The sequence below is a fragment of the Moschus berezovskii genome, chromosome 14 (assembly GCF_049115385.1).
Source record: "Moschus berezovskii isolate FMDL1 chromosome 14, NW_MosBer_1.0, whole genome shotgun sequence".
In the NCBI taxonomy this organism is placed as follows: Eukaryota; Metazoa; Chordata; class Mammalia; order Artiodactyla; family Moschidae; genus Moschus; species Moschus berezovskii.
The window spans coordinates 34,075,614-34,102,353 of NC_142473.1; the positions used below are offsets into that span (position 1 = coordinate 34,075,614).

General features: G+C 52.8%; 2 protein-coding genes across 5 annotated transcripts in view; one reads left to right on the plus strand and one right to left on the minus strand.

The window, feature by feature from the left end:
* Window positions 1-9,971, plus strand: part of CBL (Cbl proto-oncogene) — a 92,432-nt gene extending 82,461 nt beyond the window's left edge. For all 3 annotated transcript variants that reach the window (XM_055423185.2, XM_055423186.2, XM_055423187.2), the window contains 2 exons: window positions 491-673; window positions 1,668-9,971. In XM_055423185.2, coding sequence (XP_055279160.1) covers window positions 491-673; window positions 1,668-1,948 — 464 coding nt within the window. In that variant the 3' untranslated portion in view covers window positions 1,949-9,971. The remainder of the gene's footprint in view (window positions 1-490; window positions 674-1,667) is intronic.
* Window positions 9,685-18,172, minus strand: MCAM (melanoma cell adhesion molecule). Of its 2 annotated transcripts, XM_055423193.2 has the most exons (16): window positions 18,021-18,172; window positions 16,068-16,192; window positions 15,774-15,978; window positions 15,618-15,688; window positions 15,418-15,505; window positions 14,162-14,341; window positions 13,938-14,059; window positions 13,691-13,853; window positions 13,477-13,595; window positions 13,262-13,403; window positions 13,003-13,124; window positions 12,754-12,895; window positions 12,583-12,654; window positions 12,278-12,425; window positions 11,853-11,970; window positions 9,685-11,370 (listed from the first exon to the last, which is right to left on the minus strand). In XM_055423193.2, exons 1-16 carry the CDS (start codon window positions 18,085-18,087, stop codon window positions 11,341-11,343), a joined length of 1,914 nt encoding a protein of 637 aa, XP_055279168.1. In that variant the 5' UTR covers window positions 18,088-18,172; the 3' UTR covers window positions 9,685-11,340. The 2 variants fall into 2 exon arrangements, with proteins under 2 accessions (XP_055279168.1, XP_055279169.1); XM_055423194.2 differs by lacking the exon at window positions 11,853-11,970.
* Window positions 18,173-26,740: the final 8,568 nt, after the last annotated feature.

Consider the following 26,740-nt stretch of genomic DNA (forward strand, 5'->3'; position numbering starts at 1 on the left):
TGTTATATGGCCTGGACCTGCAGTACTGGCAGCCAGCTCCCTCTTACTCCCATTGCTTTTCAACATTGATGAAATTCTTGTGTGTGTGGGTGGTGAATACTCAATTCCCATATTAACTAGCTTACCAAGTTGAAAGTTCAAGAAGGCAGTACATACAACAGGGCCCTTTGGCTGATCTTCCAAGGTGAAATGCAGATGAAAATGTTGACTGAATGCTGTAAAGTGGTGCTTGAGTCTTGGATTTCAGTGGCCGTTAACCTTGGCCAGGGTAGCTTTTGACATATTTAGAAAAGTAGAGCTGCAGGATTGGTGCAGATTTTAGGTTCCTTGTTTCTTATATTTCTACCCACAGGGCCACACAGTGTTTGGCCCATAATGGATATTCAGTAACTGTTTGATGCTGTATATGCTCGATGAGTAGATGTCCCTGGCCTGAAATGTTAGAGAAGTATGTTAGTAAAAGAGGATAACTGCACGAACTTTTCTCTAGGTGAAGGGAATTTGGCTGCAGCTCATGCCAACACTGGCCCTGAGGAGTCAGAAAATGAAGAGGATGGGTATGATGTCCCCAAGCCACCCGTGCCTGCGGTGCTGGCCCGCCGCACGCTCTCCGACATCTCCAATGCCAGTTCCTCCTTTGGCTGGCTATCCCTGGAAGGTGATCCCCCAACACGTGAGTCTCCAGGCTCCCTCAGGTTTACCCAGAAATGCTGTGTGGCTTTCTCTTTATACCAAAACAAAGATGACTGCCTAGTGACAGTAAGTCAGTAGCCAAAAGGAGTGGACCAAAGTGGGAGGAAGGCTGGTCCTGGGACCCAAATTTGGAAGTTAAAGCTGATTTAGACTCCTGAGAATTTTGCCTGACTTAGACATAAGGTTATTACTTACACCCTGGCTCTGCCTATGCTGGGGGTAGTAGTAGGCTTTCTGGCTCATCTGAGCATGCGTGATGACAGTGATAATTCAGCTTGATGATTCGGAGCACACATTCCTGACTTCTAGGCCCTGTCCCGCTGGAAGGGAGGCGTACTGGCTCTGGAAAGCACACTGAGTGGGCCTGGAGCCAGCCCACATTTGGACCTCGACTGTTAAGGGCTGTCCTTTTTGCACCTGTGGCCGCCTGGGAACACAGCGGCCAGAGTTTCTGTCACTTTAGTAACGGAAGACAGCCTTTAGGACAGCTGGTGAAAAAAGATACATGGCTTCCATTGCCCAAACAGGCAGTGATCCCCTGCCACCCAGCCTTGTTTAATGCTTTTTCGCTGTGACCTCGGCTTATTTCTGTTCCTTGATTTATAAAGGGAGAAATCTAGTGTCTGCTCTGGCCCCTCAGAAATGTTTTTTGACTTATTCAGGCAGTAATGCATGTGAAAATTTGCTGTTCACAGTGTAAAGCGTGTTGCAGATCTTGTGTGTGCAGGGCAGCTTGGTCCCCGTCGGTTGGGCAGGTGCATGTGTCTTTAGAAGGTTGTCCTGCCATGAGAGGAAGGCTGTACACTAAAACCCTTAAAGCTGTAAAAACCCAGCCGTGTGACTAAAGAACACATGGACCTGACTGACAGTGGGTCAGTAATATCTCATACTAGAACACTGTTATTAGATGAGGCTTTCTCCCCACCCCCACCCGCCCCCAGATTTGCAAATATTCTCTTTCCGATTTCTTCCAGACTTCACTGAGAGTGCCCAGGTTCCTGAGAGGCCACCCAAGCCGTTCCCTCGGAGAATCAACTCTGAACGGAAAGCAGGCAGCTGTCAGCAGAGCAGTGCTGCCGCCTCGGCTGTTGCCTCCCCGCAGCTCTCCAGCGAGATCGAGAGCCTCCTGAGTCAGGGCTACTCCTATCAGGACATTCAGAAAGCCTTGGTCATTGCCCACAACAACATTGAAATGGCCAAAAACATCCTCCGGGAATTTGTTTCTATTTCTTCTCCGGCCCACATTGCCACCTAGCATACCCCTTCCCTGCTGCAGCTTAGAGGACCGAGGAGCCGGGAGCTCTCGCTCAAGTAGCACCCAGAAGGGTGGCTAGGTTCCTTTGGAAACTTCACAGTGAGGTCTTGCCTGATCTGTGGGGTATCACATCTGTGGTTCCAAGATTTCAAAGCAGTGGACTGAGGACGGAACAGCTAGGAGGCTTGATTCTTTAAGAGTGCATTTGAAGGTGTCCTTCAGTTCCCACTTGGAAAGAGTGGATTTTTGTGAAATGGTAGCCTACCTGGGGAACAGTCCAGAAAGCAGAAGTACTGTGCTGTAAATCCTAATTGAGGACTTAAGACTTTCTTGGGTTTAGGATATGGTTGTGTGCATTTTGTCTGTCTGTCTGTGGTTGTGTGTGTCCTGTGATTATAAGATTAACCTGCTGTGTGTGTAAATTCCAGGTGGGGAATTAGCACAAGAGGTTTAGGAAGGAATCTTAAAGACTTCCATCTACTGTGGTTTTCTCCCCAACCCCAGTGTGTATTACAACTCAAACACTCCCCTTTGGCTTGGATTATCATGTGCATAGCTGAAGTCTTGTATTTTTAGAACACCTCCCCACCCCCCAGCTCTGTCTTTTCCTTGTCTCCTCCACCCTCCTCCTCCTTCGTGTCTGTCATTGGCAGTGGGCGTGCTGTGATCAGCCTTACTGACGCCAAGCAGCTTATAGGATGTTCTTTGTAATGTGTGATGGTGTTGGTTTGTTTGGTAGATAGGTGGGGAAAAAAGTACTGTTGCTCTGTCATTATGGTCCTGTTTGATACTCGCAGCGAACACTGGTCACTCCAAAGCACTGTTTCTATAGGAACACTGAATCTTTTTAAAAAGATGTTTTAATTATCATAATTACATAATGACTGATAGGAGACAGAGGCCTTCAGATACATTCCATGCTCTCCCCAGAAAGCAGTCTGCGGGAGCCATTTGCCTTGGTGCCAGGTATGTGTTCTAATGTAGGTCATGAGATTTTTCTACTTAACGGAAAGGGGAAATCATTTGTTTCCAGCATGGCTTTCTGGCCCAAATACCATGAAGCACTTACGAAGCTCCGTTCACACACTCTCTACCTTGTTATACATAAAATGCACACAGCAGACAATAAGGATTTCTCTCTTCAGCTTTTCTTCCCAGTGAATTTCAGCTTATATGGGTGTCTCCCGGTGATGACGAGCCAGGTGATATTTTCAGAGATGAGTTTTTTCTTTGCTCTTTAAGGAGTGGGGGGTATCACTCCAGGGTAGCACAGCATTCTGCTGACAGTTAGCACCAACCCTACACTGGTGCTGCCTGGCAGCTCGCTTTTCTCTTTGTGCCTGTGGCTTTGGGAATGTAGCATTTCCTTCTTCCTCCCCGTCCCCTTTCTTCTTCCCTTTAGCTCTCAGATACTCTTAAGTGACTACGCTCCCCATGGTCTTTAGACATCACTGGTGTAATCAATGCCTTTACTGCACTCAGACAACATTGACAAGCCCTGCAGCTTGTGCCCTTGCCAGTTGGTAAAGAAGACTCAGAGTTCGTTGGTCTGTTCCTGTAGATGCTGCCAAGGGACCTCTTGATTTCAGTTAGTTCTCCAGCCTGAGCCTTTTAACTCACTTCCCTGGCAGTGGGTAACCTTCCTCCTGGTCAGAAATAAGCCTGCTCCTTGATAAACCCACCTGCCTCAGAATCTAAAACCTGGTTTTGTCTCACAATCCAAACAGAAATGACTTTGCATCTGTTTTCTTTCCCATGTTTTCATCTTTGGACTTAAAGCTTTTTCTTACTCTTTTCTTGGCTTTCAGTTACTCCTAGATCTTTTGTTTTTCTCCTCTTGCCTCCGAGCCATTTACATCCCCAGAGTGGATGGTTTGGGCCTGCTTGCTGAATTGCTGTGGTTACCCAGTATCTTCTCTTTATGGCAGAAAATGACACAGCCCCCACCAGGTGCAGGAGAGCCTGAATCCGGGTGGAGAGGGCAGAGGAAAGCAACAGAGAGTAGGAAAGAGGAACCTAGTGTCTCCCGCTCAAAGCCAGTATAGTGTGTCACTTACGGTAGCATTCACTTTTGCACTTTGTTTAGATGTGGAAGGCCTAGGTGAAGAACTAGAAAACATGGCAGCAGCCTGCATACCTCTGCCTGCTGGAGTTTTTCCTCATCTGTAGATACTACCTATAGTCTGAAGATCTGTCAAGAGAACAAAGCAGTGGTTTTGCAAATCCTTTGTCTTTTCCAAAGTGGATGCAAAATCTTCTTTGAAGATTATGTCCTTACTTATATCCGCTAAAGGCAAGCTTATCCTTTTTTTTTCATAATGGTTCATTGGGTCATTCAGTACTCAACAGTTCATTGAGTACCTGTGTGGTTCATTGGGTCAGCCCTCAAACTCAGTGTTGAACATATGCACCATTGCTTGGCCTGGTTCTTAGCTAGCTTGTTGGTTGTTTGTCTACGGGCACTCAGGGTCTCGAGAGGTTCCTTTGGGTGCTCTGAGTTCATGCCTGGGTCTGAGCCTGAGATTGCCAGGTGAGCCTCAGGTAAGTTTTTGCATGGCTCTTGTTTTGAGGATATTTCCCAAACCATAATTTATTAAATTTTCCTTTGAGGCACCAGTCACCCATTCTTTATCCTCAGTTTGTGTGGCAGTTTTTAATTCTTTGGTTCTGCTCTGAATTTAACTAAATTGCCCTTTCACAAGTGAGCTTTGAATTTTGCCATTTGGAGCAATCACATCCCCTTTCTCCCTCTAAATTACAAATGGTCCCTCCTCTGTTAGCTATCAGGTAAGTAAGGTATAAACCACTTTGCTGTTTTCCCTTTTCTCAAATGCATTAGGCTCTTCGGTTCAACCCTGCTTCCCCATGTCTCCCTGGACTGCTTTCCACAGCCCTCCTTGATGCTGGGTGGCTGTTTCATCCACTGCCCCTGCCATACTCCTTCCATTAAAGTCAGGGGTTCTCAAGGTGGAACCTTGGACTCAGTGATATACCTCCCTTTAGGTAAATAATAGATTTGGCAGTCTGCCATCTCAGCATTTATCTGTTAGTATTTATACCAGTAGTGATATGTGCCTGTGGGTGGCCATTCTCTCCCCTAACTCTCTCTGTGCCCCACACCCTGCTCTGCGTGTTGTGCCATCCTTCTGTTCTTTTGCTTCTCGTGCAGATTCTTAACACCAGGGCCCAGGGCATGGGATAGTACTGTTAGTATCATTTAGCTGTTTTGTGGATTTAGAAGAAAAATTAGGGGAGGTTGCTATTTCTCATACTTATAATATTTATTTCCTCTATAGGAAAGTAAAATATATTTTATGGTCCAATCAGAAACCTCACACATGAATTTTGTATATTCGCTTGCAAAGTAGGGACCAGCTGTCTGTTCCCTTTAACAAGATCTAGACCTTTTTGCATGTGACCAGCAATGGTGTTAGTGCAGAATATTCTCCTACCTCACGTCATGAGAGACAGAGGGTTACAGGCCCTCTTCCCAAACTGTAAATCTCCTCTCTTGCTTTTGGCCTTTCTGACTCTGCAGTGACCACTGCCCATGACCATTGGCCTGGCTCTCACTGAGTATGTGTTCATTCAGCAGGTGGTTATGAGTGAACACCGTGAGCCTGAAGTGCCAGCTCTGTGTTCTCCCCTGCCACCACAGGGCGGTTTACTGATGTTGAGGAATTGTATATCTAGCATGTGCATTTGGTCCTAAAATACCCATTCCTATCCAGTTGTGCAGTTTATAGTCACAGCTCTGTGCGGACATACGTTTCCTTATAGAGCTGTCCTGGTTAAGAATCAGTTCAAGATGCTCTCCTTAACCCCTGTTATCTTCCTATAGTTTTGACAATGTCTGGGAGATTCCTCCATGTAAGTCTCATGGATTACCCACTATTTTTATGTGTTTACAGTCTTTTTGGTGGGTCTGTTCATTGGCTCAGAGTTGCACAGTAGGGCAGTCAAATGTTTAAGGAAAGCATCTGCCTACAGTCCCCTTTCCACTCTAGTGCCTTCCTTGATCTTTTTACTCAGCTGCTTGTATTCCTGTTTCCCTTTATTAGGAAGTTTTCTTATGCCCCTTCTGGGACCTCTTACCCTCTCCCATCCTGTGTGGAACTGGTTTTCAATCATTCCACAACCTTTCTGCTAATCCTGTGTCTCTTCAGAAGGGCCAAAGTTGTGAGAGGAGGATGAGCACCAGTTTGGTCTCCCAAGAGCCAGGCAGTGAGGTAGACTGAACTCAGTTCTCAAAAATGTCAGCCTGTATCTCTAGGAGAATGGAACTGAGAGACCCTGGAACTTAGTGTAAGAGTCAACAGGTTATTCTCCTGGATTTTCATGCCCTAGAAATTCGATCTGAAGTATTCTCAGCATAAAGCATCACTATTACTTTGATCTCAGTCTACATTAGCAGCCTCACGTTAGAAATGCATGTTGCCACTTAATGCATGGAGGAGGGCGCATAGTGGAAGAAGGTCAAGGCTGTATGTTTGACCATTTCTTTGAAACAGAAGAATTCAAGCAGAAGAAAGGAGGGAGTCATCAGGATGCAGAGTATCTCCCAGAACCCAACGAAGCAGCACTGTTGATTCTGCGTAGAGCTGAGAAACTTTGCAGCTTGACCTTTCTCCTCCAAGTAAATCTGTTTGTCAGTAATGTGTGGCCCTGAAATCAGAACCCTAGTCCTCAAGTCCTTGTGACCCCCAAGTTCTAGGGATCATCGCTTTAACAGATACCCAGCTCCTCTTGTTCATATTCTCAAGGAAGACTGTCATCAGCCCAGCATATTGATCAGGTGTGGATACCCAACCACTCAGCCTTTGCAACACAGGGCGGCAGCCGCGTGTTAGTTCAGGAAGGAAGAAGGGGCAGTGGGAGGTTCTGATTGGAGGTGAGAGAGACCCTAAATCATTTTGGGTTGGCCAAAAAGTTTGATCAGCTTTTGTGTGCAGTGTCATGACATGAAAACCCAAATGCACTTTTTGGCCAAACCAATAGTTTAGTAGTAAAGTTTACCATACTGCTTTCTTGAGAGGGGAAAGGCAGGAATGGGACTGTGTATGGGACATTGAAGAAACACTTAGGTTAACGTTAACTTGGGTTACTGTCTTCATTGTTTCTTTATTGCCTGTTTTTCTTTCCTTTATGAGTCCTGGCATCCAAGATTTCTTACCTCTTTCTTCAGGACCCGTTTCTCCTGTTCCAGAGCTAGTCTGTTCTTAGGTGACATTTCTTAGCCTTCGTTTAATCTCAGGTTTCTGGCTGTCTTTCAGTTTCTTCAGAGAGCAGATCACAAATCCCCCGTCGCCCCTGCCCGTGGACTTCTGGGCCCTCTTCAGGTTTTAGTGCTGAGAACATACTCGTTCTCCGGGCCCGTAGCTGCAGTCCCTCCACGTCCTCCTCCCCACCCTTTCATCTCGTCTTTCCTCTGCAGTGATGTCCTTAGGCAGGCCTTCTGCGGTACCTCAGAAACTACTTTGCAGTAAGAATTTATGACATTGGGACAGTTGCCAGGATGTGAATTAGGTATAGATTCCAGTTGAGAGTTTCTGCTGAGAGCTCTTTTGACAGGATGCATCTGTCCTCTCTGTCCGGTTGCTTCCTTTGTCGTCCTGTAGTAAAGCCTTTATTTGTTGGTTTTTTAAAGCCATGCTTCTCCTTGCCTGAGTCTTCTGATCCTACTTCTCTCATCCCAGAGCCTGTCCCTTATTATTAATGCATTTCGTGATTACTTACAACTTTTTTAAACTACTGGAGTCATTTGATGTACATTGAAGTCACCTAATAATCCAAAGATACACACTGAGGCCCGTGGTGAAGGCTGGGGCCTGTGTGTTTGAAATTCCCTTCTAGGCTCCTGAATTCAGGGGCAGAGGGACAGCAGTGCCACTTGCCTTCACTGAGTCCTAGGAAGTCTGGGTTGGTTTCAGAGAGGGAGCATCAATGTTTCTTGTTTCCGGAAGGTAGCCCAGGAGTGAGTGGGAGAGTTGGGGTTGGGAGAGCCAGGCCTGCCTGGAGGCCCCCTGGCAGTCTTCTGGAGAGCACGGTGCCAAAGGGCCAGCTGTTGACTAACAGACTAACAACTGTTTGGAGATCTCGCTGCCCCTTCCCTTGTTCAGTGCTTGAGAAAAATGTAGCCGACCACTTGCTGTGTGTGTAGAGAGCAGAGGCTGAACGCCAACGTACTGATCTGGCCATGGAACAAATCAGATTCTCATGCCCGGCCCCAGATTCTTATTCGGCCCCCAAAATGTGAGAGGCGCCCTTCACAAATTCTCCTTCTGCCCCTGGGTCACTTTGGGAGGCCAGGGGATCCTGCTCGGTACAGGCTGTCTGAGCCTCCCCAGGCCTGGCACTGCTTGCATGCTGGGCCCCCACGTTGGGTATGTGTGTGCCTGCACCCAGCGCTCTGACATAGGTGCCAACGTGCCCTGTGTGTCAGTTCCCTCCTCCCCACCTCCCTCTGACTGCGGTTCTGTGGCTGAGGAAGCTGCGCTTATGGCTGTCTGGAAGCTGAAGAGGCAGGGGACTGCTTACAAGGCTATAGACCATCTGTATTCTCTTCCTTGGCTTCTTCCTTCTGCTGTCGGAGTGAGTGAGCCTGCAGGCGCCAGACCCACAAGAGTGGATGCCTCCTGACCTGCCCGTCTCAGCCTTGTTTTAGTGTCCTGGCCTTGGCCTTCTGCTGAAATGTGTGGCAGGGGCGTGGCAGCTAGGAGGTACCTCCTCCCTCTGCTTTCTGGCTGTGGTGACTTGGTATTTTTAACCTTATATATCTTTTTCCTTTATTCAAAACAAAACAATTTTTAGCACACTGAAAAAAAAAAAAAAACCAAACATTTTGTGCCTTTCTAAGGCAGCACTGTATCCCAGGCTGCATTTTAGGACTTAATATGGAAATACCAGAGTCTTAGCTCCTCTACCTTGAGTGTCATTAGTTCTCCAGTCTAGGGGAGAGGAAGTGTCTCCATGCGACCGGGGAGGTGGCACCCAGGTGCAGCGGGTCGGCAGTCCCTTCTCCCAGCCACAGTGCTGAGTTGGAAGAAGTGAGCATTGTACCCCAGGATCGTTTGGTTGGCTCCAGTCAGAATCTTAATTGTCAGGTTGGATGTTCTATACTCAGCAGGAGACAGAACGTTCCATGACTGCCAGGTATCCTCTGGACCGTTTCAAGTGACCCAGCCTCCCGATCCTGTCAATGACCCAACTGCATGGAACAGTGTAGAGTGGACTCCCGAGAAAAGGAGGTTGTCTGTCTTGTCTCGTCTTGTCTTTATGCTGGATCCTGAACTGGCCTAGACCTTCTGCCTCTCTCTTAAGACTTGGCTTTCCTTTTGTTTGAAAACTTCAGACGTAGAGCATTAAGCAGATAGCGCCTCTGCAGGGGCGAGTCTTCCCCTGGGCAGGGCGGCAAGGACCACGTACCGGAACAGAAGCCTGTCCTCAGTATGGTGGCCACTGTAGGTTTCAACAACAACAACAGTTTTCTGTATGATGACGTTTTACTTGTCTCTTTCCCTCTTCTCAGTTCTTCCTTGCCTTTACCTTAATAAAGAATTGGGAGATAGAAACAGTTCTTTTCAGAGTCCTCCTTATTCAGGGTTTTGACATTCTTGGCCTGGGTGGGGCTGGAGAGAACTTGATGCTTTCTCCAGAATGAAGAGTCCCATTTGTATATCAGTGTTAAAAATAAAACAAAATGAAACCTTAGATGAGATTTTTGTGGACTATTTTAAAAATGTGTCATTAATATAAAAAAAATTATATTAGCAGTATTTAATCATTCTCACCTGTAAAGAATAAAACAGAAGGTAAATATTCTTACAGAGAATAGCAGAGCTTTAAGAGTCATTTTCATTTTAAGTCCATTTTGTTTTGCCAATGTATTAATGTTTAGAGGTTCTGTTATACTAATGTTATTTATTAATTTTTTTTCACTTCCATACACAGTTAACTAAAGAGCTTTTTCAGGCACCCATGTCTGTAAAAAATATTTTTAAATAAAGTTTCTTTTGTTGTAGCAGACCAGAGTTCTTGCTCATTCGCGGGTCAGGGAGTAATACTTTGGGGATCTACAGGGCCAGATGTATAATCCCACCAGTTTATCACCAGACGCCTGTTCTGCTACTGGAGGGCCATCTGAGCAACAGGAAAGGGGCAAACGCCCTGCCGACAGCTCGCCAGGCTCTGCAAGCTGCCTCGATCAGGGCAGCTCTGCTGCTGAGGAGCCAACTTATCCTCTGTGCTAGAGCTCAAGCCCTCTGCCGAGAAGCAGAGGTGACCTCTGGTCCCTGCTCCCAACTGCAAAGGGCGCTGTGTTCCTTTTGGCATGGTTCCAACTCTGCAGGCCCCAGGCTGCTGTGGTACCCGTGATGAATAAAAAACAGTGTAAGATTGGGACAGTTAAGCTTTATTTTTCATATATATATATATATACACACACACACACACATATATAAAAAGGAAACAATTTGCAAATTTACAACCTAACAAAACTGTATATACACACACACACACATACACGCAGATAAACATACACGCCCCAAAGCTCTAGCCAGGCCCATTTCTCATCTCTAAGTACCATTCTCCCATTAGGACCCTGGTGCTAATATAATTTTATAGCCTTAACCCTTGTAAAGGACAACCTGGACCTCATTTCTAGCCCCCACCCGCAGCGTTCAGTCATTACGTGATTCTTAGAGAGGGTGGGGGGAGCCAAGTGAATGAGGGTGCTCGGGCCTTCACTCTGGAAAGCTGTGCCCGTATCCTCACTGACTATCCTGTAAGGAACACCACCAGGTCCTGGCTTCTGCCCAGGGAAAGAAAGGAGTGTCGCAAAAGAGACTCCAGAGGCAGGCAGGCAGCTGCTTCCATTTACTGTGGGGGGGGTCCCTCCAAAACTGAAGTGAGCAGCGACCCTCACCCGCGGAGAGAGCCCTGGGCTCACCGCAGCCACACTTCAGCAATACGACTGGATTCTGAAGCCAGCCCTGGAGCAGGAAGTCAGCTCAAGATAAACAGGCTACCTTAATTTGGTTGCTGGTAGAAGAGGGGTACTTACATCCATAACGTGTAAAGAGAAAACAAGTTCTGTAAGAAACTCTCCTATGCATTTCTGGGATTCTGAGGCCCCTCCTTGGTCTCAACAAATCGAGACCGTGGTGGACAGGTCCCCAGAGAGGGGGCCTCCAGGGCCACATGAGGTCTTTCTCAGGACAGCTCATGTCCTAGCCCTCTGAAACAGGGTCTGCAGAGTGAGCTGGAGAGGGATCTTCTCCGCTTCAGTAATCCACTTTAGAGGCTTTGGCGACCATCCTGAGTGCTGGGGAGGAGGGTGAGCAGGGAACAGGGGACGTTCCAGGCAGGGGAGGGAGAGCCGTGTGATTCAGCAGCTAGTGCCTCAGATCGATGTATTTCTCTCCCTAAAGATGGGTCAAGAGCAGAAGTGAGGCAGAAATTCGGAGACACAGACTAGGGTTTAGGTGCGAGCACTAAAAGAGAGGGGGGGCTGAAGCCACAGCTGATGAACTAGGTGCAGCGCCAGGAGGGAAGAAGCCAGGGTGGGGTGGGGGCGGGGGGCGGCAGGGCAGGGAATGAGAGATGGGACCCCGAATCACTATGGGCCACACGTCACACCCAGTGATGTGAGCCACCAGAGCCGTTCAGCAAGTGCTGATGGACGGGGTCCTGCTCTTGGTCCTGGGGGCTACCTTCTCCAGCGTCCCTCAGCCACCTGCCTGGCCCTAGTGTCTGTGATAGTAGTGTTAGGGAGGTGAAGTGGGAGCTGCTCCCCGTTGGAGACGGGGGAGGATGAGGGACAGAGTTAGTGTTCAGCAACCGCCAGCCCCTGCTGCTCCCAATCCCTGAAGACTGTCAGGCTCTGGCCACAGGAACTGCCTCCTACCTGGTCTCCTGGAGCCCTCTTGTCACCGTTGCTGCCCTGAAGGAGTCCCATCTCTTCTGGGAGCTTATCTGACTTAACTTCAACTACAAATTCGCTCTTACGAGACGGGGGCAGCGTGCTGGGAGAAGGGAGGGAGGCAAGAGGTTGGCAACTTGAGGGCAAGGGAGGGGGGGCTGTCAGGAGGGACGGGGCACTGGGTGATGACGGGCCCTTGGGTGTTCTGGGCCAGCTCGGGGAAGGGCAACAGGGAAGAAGGGAAGCGGTGTGGTGGAAGGAGCTGGGTAGTGATGGGAAAGCAGGTGTCCCGTTCCTGTTCCTAATGGGCTAGTGGGCCGGGGGCTGGCAGGGGAACATCCCCGAGGAGGCAGCAAGCTGGCAGCATGAGGTGGGGGGTGGGTGTGCAAGATGCCAGCTACCATGCTTACATCTCTTGTTTGCCTGACCGTCCACATGGCAGTTTGCCCTTCTTGTAGAAGAAATAGAGGACGGCGCCCAGCAAGGCCAGGACCAGGACGCACACGGTCACAGCCACGATGACCACACCCTTGCTTTCGGGCTCTGTCAGCTTCTTCTCTGTTCCACAAAGACACTCGGAGTCACTCCCTGCCCCAGGCTGCCCCGTTACCATCACTGCCCTGCCCAGTCCAGGGCGATGGAAGGTGGGCAGCTGCCCAGGGCTCCCCTGGGCTGGGCAGGGCAGAATGAGGATGCCTGGTCCAGTCCAGCTCACCTGTTGAGGTGCCGTTGGCTCTGGCAGAGGGGCTGACGGTGGAGGTACTGAGGTTGGTGGTTCTGTTGGAGTCTGGGGTGGAAGACATGAAATGGATTGGGGTCAGGGGTGGGATAGGAATGAGCCCGATGTGGGCTAGTCCCCTCCCCATCTGCAGGACCTGGCCCTTACCCAGCTCCAGGAAAATGATGGTGGTGTTTCTGCCCAGGGAGTTGGAGGCCACACACTCAGCGCCTGTCTCCAACAGCTCTGGGGTCACCAGGACATTCAGGACACTCAGGACGCTCTGTGGCTCCTGGTCTTGCTCACTTGCCTACAAGGAAGGAGACGCAGCTCAGGGGTGGGAGGGTGTCGGGCGGTGGCAGCAGAGCCTGCAAGGGGATGGCCCAGCGCCTGGGAGGCTGCCGCGTGTCCGCTCACCGCGCCGTGGACGCTCCACACGATGCTGGGCCGAGGGTGCCCTGAGGCTTCACAAGACAGATTCAGCACCGAGTTCTCCTTCACCCACACCTTCTTCTCCCTTAATGCCATCCACGGGGGCCCTACGTGAGGGCAGGACGGGTTGAGACAGCACACTCTGCCAGCCCGCCACCCTCTCCCGCACCAGAGCGCCCCAGGGCAGCAGGTGATTCCTGGCCCCCAAAGAGCTTGAAAACACCGACCAACTCAAGGGCCTCACCAAAAACGGCCACGTTGACCAGCTGGGAGCGGTTCAGGCCAGGAACGCTGGGCACAGAGGCCAGGCAGCGGTAGCCTCCCCCTTCCTCGCGTTTCAGGTTGTGTAACTGGAGCACCTGCCCCTTTGCCAGTAACTTGCCTGTCTGGGGTGAGAGATGGGTCAGAGGTCACTCCCAGGCCCACCCATCCCCCAGAGCCCTGGGCCCACCTGGGTACCTTTTCTCTCAGCCACTGGAACTGAAGGTCCTGGCTGCTCTCGGCCTCACAGTTCAGGGTGAGGCTGCTGCCCTCCTGGCTCTCAGGGGCTGCGGGGCTCACCCGGACATCAGACACATCTGGGGGTGCAGCAGTGGGGTCAGGCAGGACAGGGCAGGTTGGATTCCCTCTTGCCCCATCCTGATCCCCCTGTCCTGGGCCCCCAGCCCCTCACAGTTCACCACCAGCTCCTGTTGGTCGCTCTGCAGTGATGTCGTGGTCTCCAAGTCCAGGCCCTGACATTCATAGCGGCCACTATGCTCCTTCTGGGCGGGATCCAAGACCAGGACCCCGTTGTCATCCGTCCTCTCTTCCTCCATCTCCCTGGTGTTGAGGTTCTGGGAGAGGACGAAGGTGTGATCAGAGCGGACCTCCAGCCACTCCTGCATGCCTGCCTCCACCCAGAACAGAGGGTCCCGCACCTGCTTGATGATGCTGAAGTGGGGCTGGGGGTTGCCATCAGCCAAACACCTGATTTCCACACGGTCCCCCTCTTTCAGCATCCCCTCAGGCTCCACTTCCAACCACACTCTCTCTGCCGGGTCTGCACAGGCAAAGGGGACAGTTCTCAGCCCAAGAGCGGCTTCTGCACTGGGTGGGCAGAAGCTCGCAGGACCCAGCCCCGCTGTGAAGGGTCGGTACTCACAGAAAACAGGGACAGTGACCTCCTTAGATTCTTTCATGTGGTTCCCACTGGGTAGCCGGTAGCTGAGTTCACAGTAAAACTGGGCATCTTTGTCCTCCTTGGATACCTGTGCCTGCAGAACGCTGCGCAAGGTAAACAGACCACTCGACTCCTCCGTCTGGGATGACTGGATGTGGACCCCTGGGCAGGGAGCAATGGAAGAAGGGTTCGGTGGGTCTCCGCCCCACCTCCATCCCCACCCTGTGGTATCCTGGGTCGGGGAAGGAATGGCAGGGGAGCCCCTGTAGAGGGCCGTGCGTTCCTGGCCTGAACCTCAACACCCTTCAACCCAGCTATTTACTGCTTCTTATCTACCCCAAACACACGTGGGCACTCATACAAGGGTGTGTGTGCAAATAATACTGCAGCGATTTAAAAATAAAGAGGAAACACTGTGGACATCTACTAACCAGAATGAATGGTTAGCTAGATCATATTATAGCTATATTATATATTACATTATAGCTCAGTCATGTGAAGTGCTGGGCAGTAGATAAACAATCAGGTAGATCTAAATAGAGCGATCCAGCAAGATTTCCAGGACTTGTTGTCAAAAGGAAAACAAAGTGTAGGGCAGGCCGTGCCATTCAGATCAGGGTTTCTCCACCTCAGCACTACTGAGATTTGGAGCCAGAAGTACTCTGTGCCCTGTGGGATGTTTACAGCATCCTTGGCCTCACTGACCCCCACACCAAATGCCAGTTGCATCTCTCCATTTGCAACAACCAAAAATATTTCCAGACACTGCCAAGTGTCCCAGAGGAGAGCAAGATCAGCCTTAGAAGAGAACCACTGATTTAAGTAATAAAAAACAAAACCCTATATAGTCCTAGACATATTTACATGTGTGAGTAAGGACCTAGAAATAGGCTTGAAAGAATATATACACACTGACAGAAAATATATTTCTGGGAGGGGGGTCTGGGGCAGGGAGAAAATTTTCCTTCTAGATTTTCTGTACAGTTTGAACTCTAATGATAACATTTTCATGGATGGCTTTTGTACTTGAAAAAAAAAAAATGTACAATAGTGACTTCCCTGGCGGTCCAGTGATTAAAGACTCAGTGCTCCCAACACAGGGGTCATGGGTTTCATTCCTGGTCAGGGAACTAAGATCCGGCATGCCTCACAGTGCAGTCAAAAACAAAGTAAAAGTGCAAAGCAGTCCCCATATAGTGCCACAAGGATGGCTTCGAAGGGCAGAGAGGATGACTTACGGTTCTTCTCCTCCTTCAGGGACTGGCCGTTCTTGTACCAGGTGACTTGAGGAACAGGGTACCCATTTCTTCCGACACAGGTAGCAACCTAAGGAGGACAGGGCGTGAGGCTTCCTAACTCTGTGACCCAGCCAAGCTGCCCCCTCTTAGCTCCTGCGTCCCCGCCTCCTCCGACCCCGGGCCACCCCAGCAGACCTCACCTCCACAGGCTCCTCACTGTTTACAGAAATGCCAAAGGTATTGACCTGGATGCTTGGCTCCTCCGGAGCTTCTACAAGGGAGAGAGATGGGGAGGCGTGTGGGACCACCGCTTCCCATGCCCCATGCTGCCCACGAGGCGCGGACGGGGCACTCACTGTAGACACGGAGCCGGATGCGGTGCTCCTGAGCCCGGCGCCTGCCCTGGCATGTGAAGATGCGGTCATCGTGGGGGGTGACGCCACTCAGGACCAGAGTAGTCCCTTTGTCCTGGAGGCTTAGCCGGTTGTGGTACTCCCCAGGCTCGCTCTGGCCCTGGCCCTGCCGCACACGGAAGATGAGCGTCCGCTTCTCTTTGTGGACCTGAGTGGAGGCAGCGGGGCAGGGGTGAGGGTCCTGGGGCTGCAAGAAGGGCAGGGCCTCCCGCCCCTGCTGCCCTCTCCTGCACTCACAGAAAACCAGTCCACATGGCTGAGGTTGCCCTGGGCATGGGAGAGGCCACACTTCAGAAGGGCCGTGTGGCCCACTTCCGCCTCCACCAGCTCGGGCTCCGGCTGCTCGGCCTCTCCGGGTACACCTGGGAGGGTCGCGGGGCAGGGGAGGGGGGCACCGGCAGCTGTGTGAGCTCCAGCTGCTCACCATGCCCTTCGCTCACACCCGCTTGCAGCAGCTGTTCTCTCTGCCACTTCAATGAGGGTTCGAAAGGCACACTGTCCTCTCCAAGCCTCAACCACTCTGTATGATCCCCCAACCTGGGGACCAGCCCTCTCCTGGCTCAAGGGAGCTAGGGATGGACATTTCTGGTCATTGGAGCAGAGACCCTGAGCACCAGGAACTCCTAGATGAGGCTGGCAGAGGGTGGGCAAAGAGGAAGGCCCCTTTCCTTCCAGGCCCCCTCCTCCCTGGGTGAGCTCAGAGTGTGGGAATGCAAGGCATGTGCCAGGCCCAGGCACACAGGCCCTTTTTGTCCCCACACCCAGGGTAAGACATCACTATTCTACCCTTTGGCCCCCAACGCCACCCCATAAGACCCCAATGGGCAACCCCTGTCAGGAGACCCCTACCTCCTACTCAGCAAGCAGCACCTCTGTGCGTGTCCACACTCTCAGGGGACCCCATCCTGGGAGTCTTGTGAGCACAGGAGGGGTCAGAGTCATGGAGGGGCCAGAATCTCTCCCTGGGGTCGGGGGCAGGGGTCAGGGTAAGGGCCAGGCAGTGGGCAAGAGTGACGTCAGTGGTGCCAGTATCCTGCCCGCCCCACAAGGAGGTGATGTCACTCCATACCATCTGGTTGGACTCGGGTGCCTGGGTGGTTGCCCTGAGCTGGCTCCCAAACAATGAGGGCAGATGGAGTGGTCTTCAGCCCAGAGCAAAAGCCCCAACTCCCTGACTCGGTTTCCCCAGTGCTAGAAGAATAGGGCAGGGTGGGGCTGGACCTTCTGCAGCACTGGAGCCCCATGCAGCCCTTTCCCCTCCATACCCTAGAAAGGCTTTGAAGGCAGCAACTGAGGGTACCCCAGGGACACTGTTGGCATGGGCACGAAGCCATGGCATTGGGTATTGCCCAGACCTCCCCTTCCCCAGCCAGCCAGCGGCTGGAACCCGGGAAACTGAGCCAAGAGAAACGAGCGACACCACTGCGGCCATACAAGGGTAGGGTGAGCCTGGGAGTGCCCGGCTCCCAAGCAGTTTCAGAGAAAAACTCCGAGGTGCAGGGGCCCTTTCCCCACCTGAATCTGGTTCCATTCCGGGAGGTGTAACAAGTCTGGGGCGCTCGCACTCTGGGACTCCGCGATCCCTAGTTCCTGCCACCTGTGACCCCGTCACCCGGGTAGGCGCGAGGGGACCCACACAGCGCTCCAGCCTTTGCCAACGCCCTGGCAGGGCGGGAGCCGCCGTTCCTCTTCCTCTCGCTCACCTCTAGCCTGACTCGAAGCCCAGCCGGGAGAGGGAGGGGTCGGTGCACCCCTCCAGCTAAGAAAACTGCGTTTTCCAGCAACAGGCGGGCGCGGAATTCAGGATTTGGGGATGCGCTGTAGCTGCCCCTCCCGCCAAGGCTCCAATCGCGCTCCCCGCCCCCCGCCCCCGAGAAAGCACCTGAAGGAAAGCTCTCCCCAGAGCCCGAAGGGACTCTGCTCCACCCCTTCCCGCTCCAGGCAGCAGCCCCCTCCCCGTCTCCCCAGTCCTGCTCCCGGGATGGTCTGGAACAGAGGCTGCAAACTGGCCACAAAGAAGAGTTGTACGCGCGCAAGGCGCCGGGTGCCGGGGACCCCGAGAGGAGGAGCGCACGCCGCCGCGCAAAGCCCCGGCCCCCGCCGGGATGCGGGCTCTGCTCCCGGGCACGCTCCGCCGAAAACCGCCCGGCCGGGCCGTTCGGGGTGCGGGGCCCCAGCGAGCTCACTCACCCGCGGCGCGGCGAGAGCAGCAGCAGACGGCGAGCAGCAAAGCGCAGATGAGCCCGGACCGTCCCATGCTTCCCGGCCGGAGGGCGAGAGCCAAGTGAGGGAGCTCGCGGCCGCCGGGGGCTGACGTCAGGGGGGCGGGGGAGGGGGCCCGGGCGCCCGGACCGCCCGCCACGCCCCGCGCAGCCCACCCTCCGCCCGGCGCGCCGCAGCCCTAGGGGGCGGGCCCGGCGCCGAGATGCCCGGAGCTGCGAACAGCGCGGCGCGGGGTTAGGCCGGAGCCTTCCTCCCAGCACCCCGCTAGGGAACGGACAGGGGGCGGTGACAGGTGTCTCCGAGGCGGCTGCAGGGAGAGAAGCTGGCCCGGATGCTGGAGTCCCGCCGGATCAGACCCCGCTTAGCCCCAGCCAGCCCGTGTAGCCCTGGGGGACCTCCTGGAGAAGGAGCCATTGGCAGGTCCTTGGTGTCCTTGATGGGGACCTCGCTCCCTTTTAAGCTCTTCTGCCCGCCGCCGCCTCCATTCCCCCGGACCTCTGCCCCAGAGACATCGGGCTTCCCAGAACGGTTGCACCGCTGCGGCGGCCGCCTGCCTGGCACTACCCCCAAGCCTTGCAGTACTGGCCGCTTTGAGGGAAGAACCCTGGGCCCAGGGCCCACAGAGCCAGAGGCATCTGTATTGGGGAATGGAGACGGCGCGCCAAGGGTGGTCCCTTCACCCCCAGCTCCTGCAAGCCTCAGACCAGAGGAAGCAGGGAGGGGCTGAATTCACAGGCCCGAAGTTGTCACACTTGTCCCACCGAGCCTGGATCCTGAGGTTTCTGCTTCTTCTGGCTTCACTTACTGGACCCAACCTGGGACTCAGTTTCCCCTGAATGAAGAAAAGAGGGAGAAAAATGAGTTAATGGGCACAAGGTCTCCAGCTTGCTCCCCCCATACCTGTTGCTCTTGCTGAGGGTTGAAGGGACCCCCTGCAGCAGGGCTATGGCCCCCCAGCAGCTGAGGGTGGGGGGTTTGGAGGAAGAATCAGAACTGGCTCCAGGCTGCCCTGCCCAAGTGGAATCTGTCCCAGTGAGGCGAGGGGACCTGCATCTCCCCTTATTCCCAATGCCTGGGTCTTTGAATCTGAACTGAGACTCTGGGGAGTGAGACTGATTCTTGTCTCATAGAGACAGATCCCCTGCTCCCTGACCATGGGAAAAAGGTCCACATTAGCTGGGACCCCTCTAATTGGGACAGTTTAAAGGGGGCCTGGATTTGGCATAGAGTCCTGTCCTAGGCAGGGCAGCCTTGCTGCTGGTTGGGGGAGGAGCAGGGTGAGGCAGCAAATGCCGGAGATGGGCAGGTGACTTAGAGGATGCTCCAGGATGGCATTCTGATGACGCCGAGATGACTCTTGAGCCACATCAGCCCTCATCTTTCAGATCCTTGCTGATCCCCTCCTCCGTCTCCATTAATTTTCAGCCAGAGGCCATGCCAGGCCGGCCAAGCCAGGGTCCTGGAGCCCGGGCTGGGGGTGGGAGCGTGAGAGAAGGATGGTGCTTCCTCATACCCCAGAGTGAATGTATGGACTGGCCCAGGGCCCAGAATGGAATGGATGCATTTGTTTTTGTCTGCAGGGGCAGGAGTGGGAATGGCTAAAGGATGCTGTTTGCCCTGGCAAGCTCAGAGCTGGGCATGGTATTCTGCTTCCCTGCCCCCACCCCCCTTCCCTTCTCTTAACACCATTAACTAATCATTCTCCTCTCTCCAGCCTGAGAGCAAAGCCAGCTAACCACCAAGGACGGTCAGTTCAGAATCCTTTTTCCGTTGTGAGAAGAGTGAAGCTAGGAGGGGGTGGTGGAGCTGCCTCTGCGGTGAAAGGGAAGTGAGGGCAGAGCCCAGGGTGACCTCTGTGTCCCACACGTCCCCACCAAGCTAGCACAGAGACTGTCCTTTAGGGAAATTGGTAGCTTAGGGTGATCTGGGCTGCCAGGGAGTGGGTGGCAGAGGTCAGGGGGCAGACAACCTCAAGAAGGCTTCATTGAGAGGGGCCTGCTGGGATTCCAAACCAAAGAGGTCAAGTCCTTGGAGAGGCTTCAGAGGGGACTGGAGGCAGAAGGAAGCAGAATGATGGCGGCACAGGGTGAAGGAGCAGGAGGTGGAGGGTATCTGAGATGAGTATCTCCATTTCTCTGAGATGCCAGAAGCTAGAGCATCCACAGCTGCAGGAAAGAGAGGAAGCAGACGGGGAAGAACTTTCAGTGAGAGAGGATGGAGGTCCAGCAAAAGGGGAGAGCCAAGGAGGCCACTGTGTGCTTTCCATCTGCAGACATTGCTGTGCCTGGACTCAGTGGAGGCAGTCTTGCCCAGATGCAGGCCAGGATCAGCAGAGCCCCAGACCAGAGCCCTAAATTCCCTGCCTCATTTCTCTCCAGAAGGAATGGGTAGGAAGGCTGCCTTCTTCAGTCCCACGGCAAACCCAGGGGGCGCAGAAGGCCCTTGGTGTGTCTCTTGGGCATAAGTCTGACCACAGGTAGAGAAACTGAGGCTGCGAGGGGTGGTGGCCATGGCCTGAGTCCCTCAACTGCTGTCTCCCGGGTGAGTGGGGGCTTTCATGTCATTGTACGATGTGGGACACCCCCCCATCCCCCACGTGGAGCTGGAGGTAGAAAGAGAAGGCTAGTCCTGCCCCAGGGGGTTAGTCCTGCTGGGGTGAGATTAAACCCAGGAGTCCTCTCTCACAGTGGGTACAGTGGTCTCCCACCCACCCCCTCCAGTGGAGGGGCCTTAACCAGGAGGATATGAGAAGGGCGGGCTGAGCAGAGGAAGGAAGCTGATAAAGACAAGTTTACATCTGCAGTAAGAGAAGGAGCTATGGGGTGGCGGGGCTAGGCCAGCAATATTGGCAGTGACTGAGGCTGGGGAATCCCCCCTCCCTGGCCTGGCCTAAAAATAGGGTTCAGTCTGAGTCTTTGGAGGGGAGGTAGGAGAATTTTTTCCAGTGTTGGGGGTCTGAGCTGGGAGGAGACTGTGCTACGGGAGTGAAAAAACGGGGTAGGAGGAGGGTGGGGGGCAGTTGCTGGTGAGGCAACCTCGGGCCAGGAAACCGGATACTGGGGGGCTGGGTGGAAAATGTTGGGGACGAGATTGAATAGAGGGAAGCGGCCCCTGTCTTGGCCGGACGTGGTCTCACCCATGTCCTTCGCACCTGACTCCAGGCAGGAAGGAGATGTGGCCTGGATTGAGCTGCGCCCCAGAAACGCCGTGGCAGAGGAGGGTGACTTGTGCTGGTGGTGGTGGTGGTGGGTGGGGCCGGGGAAGATGGGAGGGGCTATTTTTAAACTTGGAGAAACCCTCAGTGAGTTCATCTCCACCCTGAGTGCTGGAGGAGGCAAAGGCCCCATTGTACAGGGGTCCAGAGAAGAGGCGGGGGAGGGGAGGTGGTGGCACAATAACCGGGATTATATCAGAGCCGGCAGGGGAGAGGAGGGCGCGGGAGGGGGCGTCTCCATCACAGCTGGCCTACTGAACTCCGGGGTCGAGCCAGGCTGGGGCTGGGACAGGGAGGTTTTCCCACTCTCACAGAAGTCCCCTCTTGGGGAGGTGGGATCTGTCTCTGGCATCCGGTGTCGCATCCTGGGGAGGGGGCTGTGGGTGGGATTCCCACAGCCTGGCTTTCCCAGGGACACTGCAGGGTCTGTTCCCAGGCTCCCAGCATTCCAGCGACTCCCCTGGGAGCTGCCGGCCTCTCCTCTCAGCCCCTTCCCTGCTAAGGGGGTGGGGGGAGAGAGGGAAAAGAGGATGTGGCCGCATGGGGACTCTTCCTGGGGATTCAGTTCAGTTCAGTTCAGTCGCTCAGTCGTGTCCGACTCTTTGCGACCCCATGAATCACAGCACGCCAGGCCTCCCTGTCCCTAGGGATTAGGGACCCATAAACCAGAGGAAGGGTTCGCAATGAGTGCGGTGTGCAGAGGGCGACCCATCCCTCCCGTTCTAGTCCCCAGCCCTGTTGAGCCGTCCCTCGGGCCTGGACTGTCCCCTCTAGTCCTCTCTGACCCCAGGGCCCTCTTCACGTGGGCTGCCCTCCAGCACCCAAGGCCTCAGCCCAGGGGATCCCAGGTCCTGCCCGGGGAAGGCGGGGCATCCGGCCGAGCTCGCCCCAATCCAAACATTACCATAAATGCTCAGGCTGCTGCGGGCCGGGGAGGGGCTTGGGCAGGGGACCTTGGGGGCTCTCCGGAAGCCCTGAATCCGGTCTCCAGGCCTTTCCCAGCGAGGGCCGGTAGAGGTGATTCAGTCTCTGCTTTGGGAAACGGAGGGGGGAGCTGAGTTGTGGGTGGGAGTCTGGTGGAGTTTGGGGAGAGAGCCAGATGGCATGGGGAGTCCCTGAGCACTGCCTCCCAGGGGCGCAGTGACCTCTGATGGAGGGGAGGGAAGGATGATCTAGCCAGGATTTCAGCCTCGGGCAGGGCTGGGGGCTCCTATCAGCTGTGATAAAGGATTGTCTTGCTTCTGGTCCTGGGTCTCTGCTCTCTGGCCTCTGAGGACCCAAATGTCTTCCCACTTCTTCCTCCCATCCTAAATTTGGAGAACAGAGCGAGCTGGGGGCAGGGAGGAGGGCGAAGGGCCGGACGCTGGGAGCCTAAATCTCTCCCCCTCGGGGAAGTTCACATCCGCTCCCCAAAATACCACCACCCAGGGGGAGGAGTGTCCCCAGAGAGCTGTTTAAATTTTGACTTTGAGTTATCCCTGAGGAATGGCCAGCTAGTGTACCCTAGAGGAGCCTACAGGAAACCTAGTGATCCCAGATTCTGCTACACCCCTGGAGACACCCAGAGCTATGAACAACCCAGGGGAGCCCCGGAGCAGGGGAGCCTTGTTCCACTGCACTCTGGCAGGGCCTGTGACCCCTTCTGTAGTTGCCGCAGCTGGCCTTGGAGGCTGCCAGAGAGGTGAGGGGAAGGGAATAGCAAGCTGAGGGGAGAGGGACGCTGAACCCTGTCTCCCTGACCCATATCCCAGGGTCCGCGGCCTCAAGGGAACTTGAAAAGTGGAGAGAACACAGGATTTGGAGTCAGAGAAAATCCCCAGACCAGGTCAGACTGGGCCTGCGTTCTCCCTGGCACCTTCCTTTTGTGTCCCAATCACATTGGAAAGAGCTCGTTCAGCTTTGGTCCCCAGTGGGTGAACATGCACACGTGCTCAGTCCCTTCAGGCGTGTCTGACCCTTTGCAACCCCATGGACGGTAGCCCGCCAGGCTCCTCACTCCGTGGGCTTCTCTAGGCAAGAATACTGGAGTGGGTTGCCATGCCCTCCTCCATGGGATTCCTGACCCAGGGATCAAACCACATCTCCTGCCTTGGAGGTGGATTCTTTTACCGACCCAGCCACCATAGAAGCGCTTGTCTCCAACACCCGGCTGTAAACTCCATGAAGGAATTGGTGGCTTTGAGATCTCCCTGCCACTTAATTAACTAATCTTGGGCAAGTGGCCAAACCAGTGACTGTTGAGAAGGGACATGGCAGTGCTCAGAATGAGAGAAGAAGCTACTTATAGCTAATATTTTCACAGGGCTGTACAGCTCAGCCCATGACTTAAGGGTCATTTTCATTGCTAATGTTTATCTTGATCTTTGCAACAAAAAATGAGGAAACTGAAGTGAAAAGAGTTACATGACCTAAAGTTACACAGCCTGTGAGTAATGGAGCTACATTTTTTCAGTGTGGTAAAATACGCATAACCTAAAACTTATCCTTTTAACCACTTTAAGTGTACAAGTCAGTGGCATCAAGCATGCTCTCAATGTTATGCAGTCATCACCACTGTCTAGTTCCAGAACTTTTTGATCACTCCAAGGAACTAAAATTTGAACTAAGATTGATCCAACTCCCAAATCTGGGCCCCATACCTGTGATAAGTTACAGCTGGATTAAGTAAACACATCATGGAAAAGAAAGCAGCAGATTGAATACCAGTGAATTATGTGGTATAAACAGGAAATGCAACAGGGATTCAGAAGAGGGAGCATCTATGCACGGTGCCTGCACTAGCCAGGAAAGCCTTTCTGGAAGTGTGGAGGCTCCAGCAAAAAGTCAAGTTTAGGGAGGGGAGGAATGAAGCTAGATCATTCTAAGCAGAGCAAATGGCACAAACAAGGAAAGGAAGGGTGAGATTGAAGAAAGGGACACACACAGGGACGACTGCTTCTTCTGTATTAAAGAGTTTCAGCATCAACATCTGGCTAGAAGGTCAGGCTGATGTGGGGAGGCTGGCAGACATGAATTGCTGTTTGCATAGCCAGCTCACCACTTTCACTTTCATTGTATGTTTACTTAGAGTGTCTGGAGAAGAGCTTCAGCCACTGCTATCACCTATTGGCACCACCTTTATGCAAACAGCTGGTGCTAAAATAAAGTGTTACACAATTAACTAGAAATTCAAGAGGGTAGAGGGTGCATCCACGTGAGAGGTTGGGCATATGAGGTGGCATAAAGTCATGGGGGAGGAACTTGGATCTTCAGATAGAAGAGGCAGTGGGGAGCTGCTGCAAGTTCTTGAGCAATGATGTGACGAAATTGGAATTGAGGTTTATAAGGCTTTCTCCATCCTCAAGGAAATCATCCCAAAGGAAGCCAGTCCATCCTAAAGGAAATCAGTCCTGAATATTCAGTTGAAGGACTGATGCTGAAGCTAAAACTCCAGTACTTTGGCCACCTGATGCGAAGAAACGACTCATTGGGAAAGACCCTGATGCTGGGAAAGATTGAGGGCAGGAGGAGAAGGGGATGACAGAGGATGAGATGGTTGGATGGCATCACTGACTCGATGGACATGAGTTTGAGTAGGCTCCGGGAGTTGGTGATGGACAGGGAGGCCTGGCGTGCTGCAGTCTATGGGGTTGCAGAGTGTAAGACGACCGAGCGATTGAACTGAACTGAAGGGTTTCTCTATTTCTTCTTGCCTGAGAGCGCCCCCTGGTGCCCCTAATTTAAATTGTTCTCTCATCGCAGCAGCTCATCTCACAGAAAGCAGGATGGGGGGGATGGAAAAACAGAACTGATCATTTGGAGAAGTCAAAGTCTTAGGCTTCATTTCAATTCGTCCTGAGTGATGCCAACACTGCGGTACAAACAGAGGTGACATGTGAACAGAGAGAGTTTGCTTTGAAGGAAAAGGGCATTGTGGCAGCTCCCTTCTCTGTCTCATCATTGAACTAGGATGTCCTATGTCAGATGCTAAGCTTGGGGGTAGAGGATGGGATCATAATTAAGACAAGGTTCATGGGCTTAAAGAGGCTTGTACTCTAGTAAGGGAATGCGTGCTCAGTTGCTTCAGTCATGTCCGACTTTTGGGACCCCATGAACTGTAGCCTGCTAAGCTCCTCTGTTCACAGGATTTTACCAGGCAGGAATACTGGAGTGGGTTGCCATGCCCTCCTCCAGGGGATCTTCCTGACCCAGGGATCAAACCTGCCTCTCTTGCACTGCAGGCAGATTTGTGAATGCTGAGTCACTAGGGAAGCCCTAGTGAGGGGGGCTGACAAGTAAACAATTAGAGTATAATGTGCAAGTACTAGGGTGCACAAATGCATACGAACAGTTACTTAACTCAACCTTAGGTGGCCAAGGAAGGCTTCCTGGAAGAGTTGACACCTAGCTTCATTTTAAGGGATAATGGCAGGTAGCCGGGGTAAATAGGGTATGGTAGCATCCTCTGTGCAGGAGACGACTAGTGGTTGGTTCATATCCTGCAAGAGAGGAATGAATTTAGTGAGGGATGAGGCCAGATTACAGAGGATTTATAGACCCTGATAGGAGAAGGCAATGGCAAGCCACTCCAGTACTCTTGCCTAGAAAATCCCATGGATGGAGGAGCCTGGTAGGCTGCAGTCCGTGGGGTCGCTAAGGGTTGGACACGACTGAGCGTCTTCACTTTCACTTTTCACTTTCATGCATTGGAGAAGGAAATGGTAACCCACTCCAGTGTTCTTGCCTGGAGAATCCCAGGGATGGGGGAGCCTGGTGGGCTTCCGTATATGGGGTCACACAGAGTCGGACACGACTGAAGTGACTTAGCAGCATAGACCCTGATAAATGGTTTAGCACAGCAGGGTGTGTGTAAACGGTTCTGAGCAGGGGAATGCCTGCCAATCGGTTTAGATCCATCTGAGTTCAGACACAGAGGGACAGAACCAAAGGTCTCATTTTTCTTCTTTTTTTTTAACTGATTAATTAGGCTGTGCTAGGTCTTAGTTGCCTCATGTGAGATCTTCGTTGCCAAATGCAGGATCTTTTTTTTTTTTTTAGTTGCAGCATGCAGGATCTTTTTAAAATTGCAGCTTGTGGGATCTAGCTTCCTGACTAGGGATCAGCCCAGGCCTCCTGCATTGGGAGAGTGGATGGAGTCTTAGCCACTGGCCCACCAGGGAAGTTCCCCCAAAAGTTCTGCTTTCTAAGGTCTATTTCCCCTCCCAGATCTGTCCTGTATCCTGGGTGACTGAGGTTGGAAACATCCAGCCACTTCTGGGGAAGCTGCTGCTTACCTGGGTTATACCTTCTATACCTGGGGTATGGCCTTAGTTTAACTTTGAACATGCCAATCCATCTGATCATAAAACTTCACACTAGAATAAAACATAAGCTTGGGAGGAATCTGGTCCTTATGTCACCCACCATGACTGAGGTTTTCTTGGCAGCCTTCTCTCCGTACCACATCTGACTTGACATGGGACACAACACTTTC

Excerpts from the sequence above, each read along its gene's own strand:
- MCAM (XM_055423193.2), bottom strand. The coding sequence starts at position 18,087 with ATGGGACGGTCCGGGCTCATCTGCGCTTTGCTGCTCGCCGTCTGCTGC. Across the intron at positions 13,125-13,261 it reads GGTCAACGTGGCCGTTTTTG|GGCCCCCGTGGATGGCATTA; the intron begins GTGAGGCCCTTG and ends GCCCTCACGTAG. Across the intron at positions 12,426-12,582 it reads AGCCAACGGCACCTCAACAG|AGAAGAAGCTGACAGAGCCC; the intron begins GTGAGCTGGACT and ends TTTGTGGAACAG.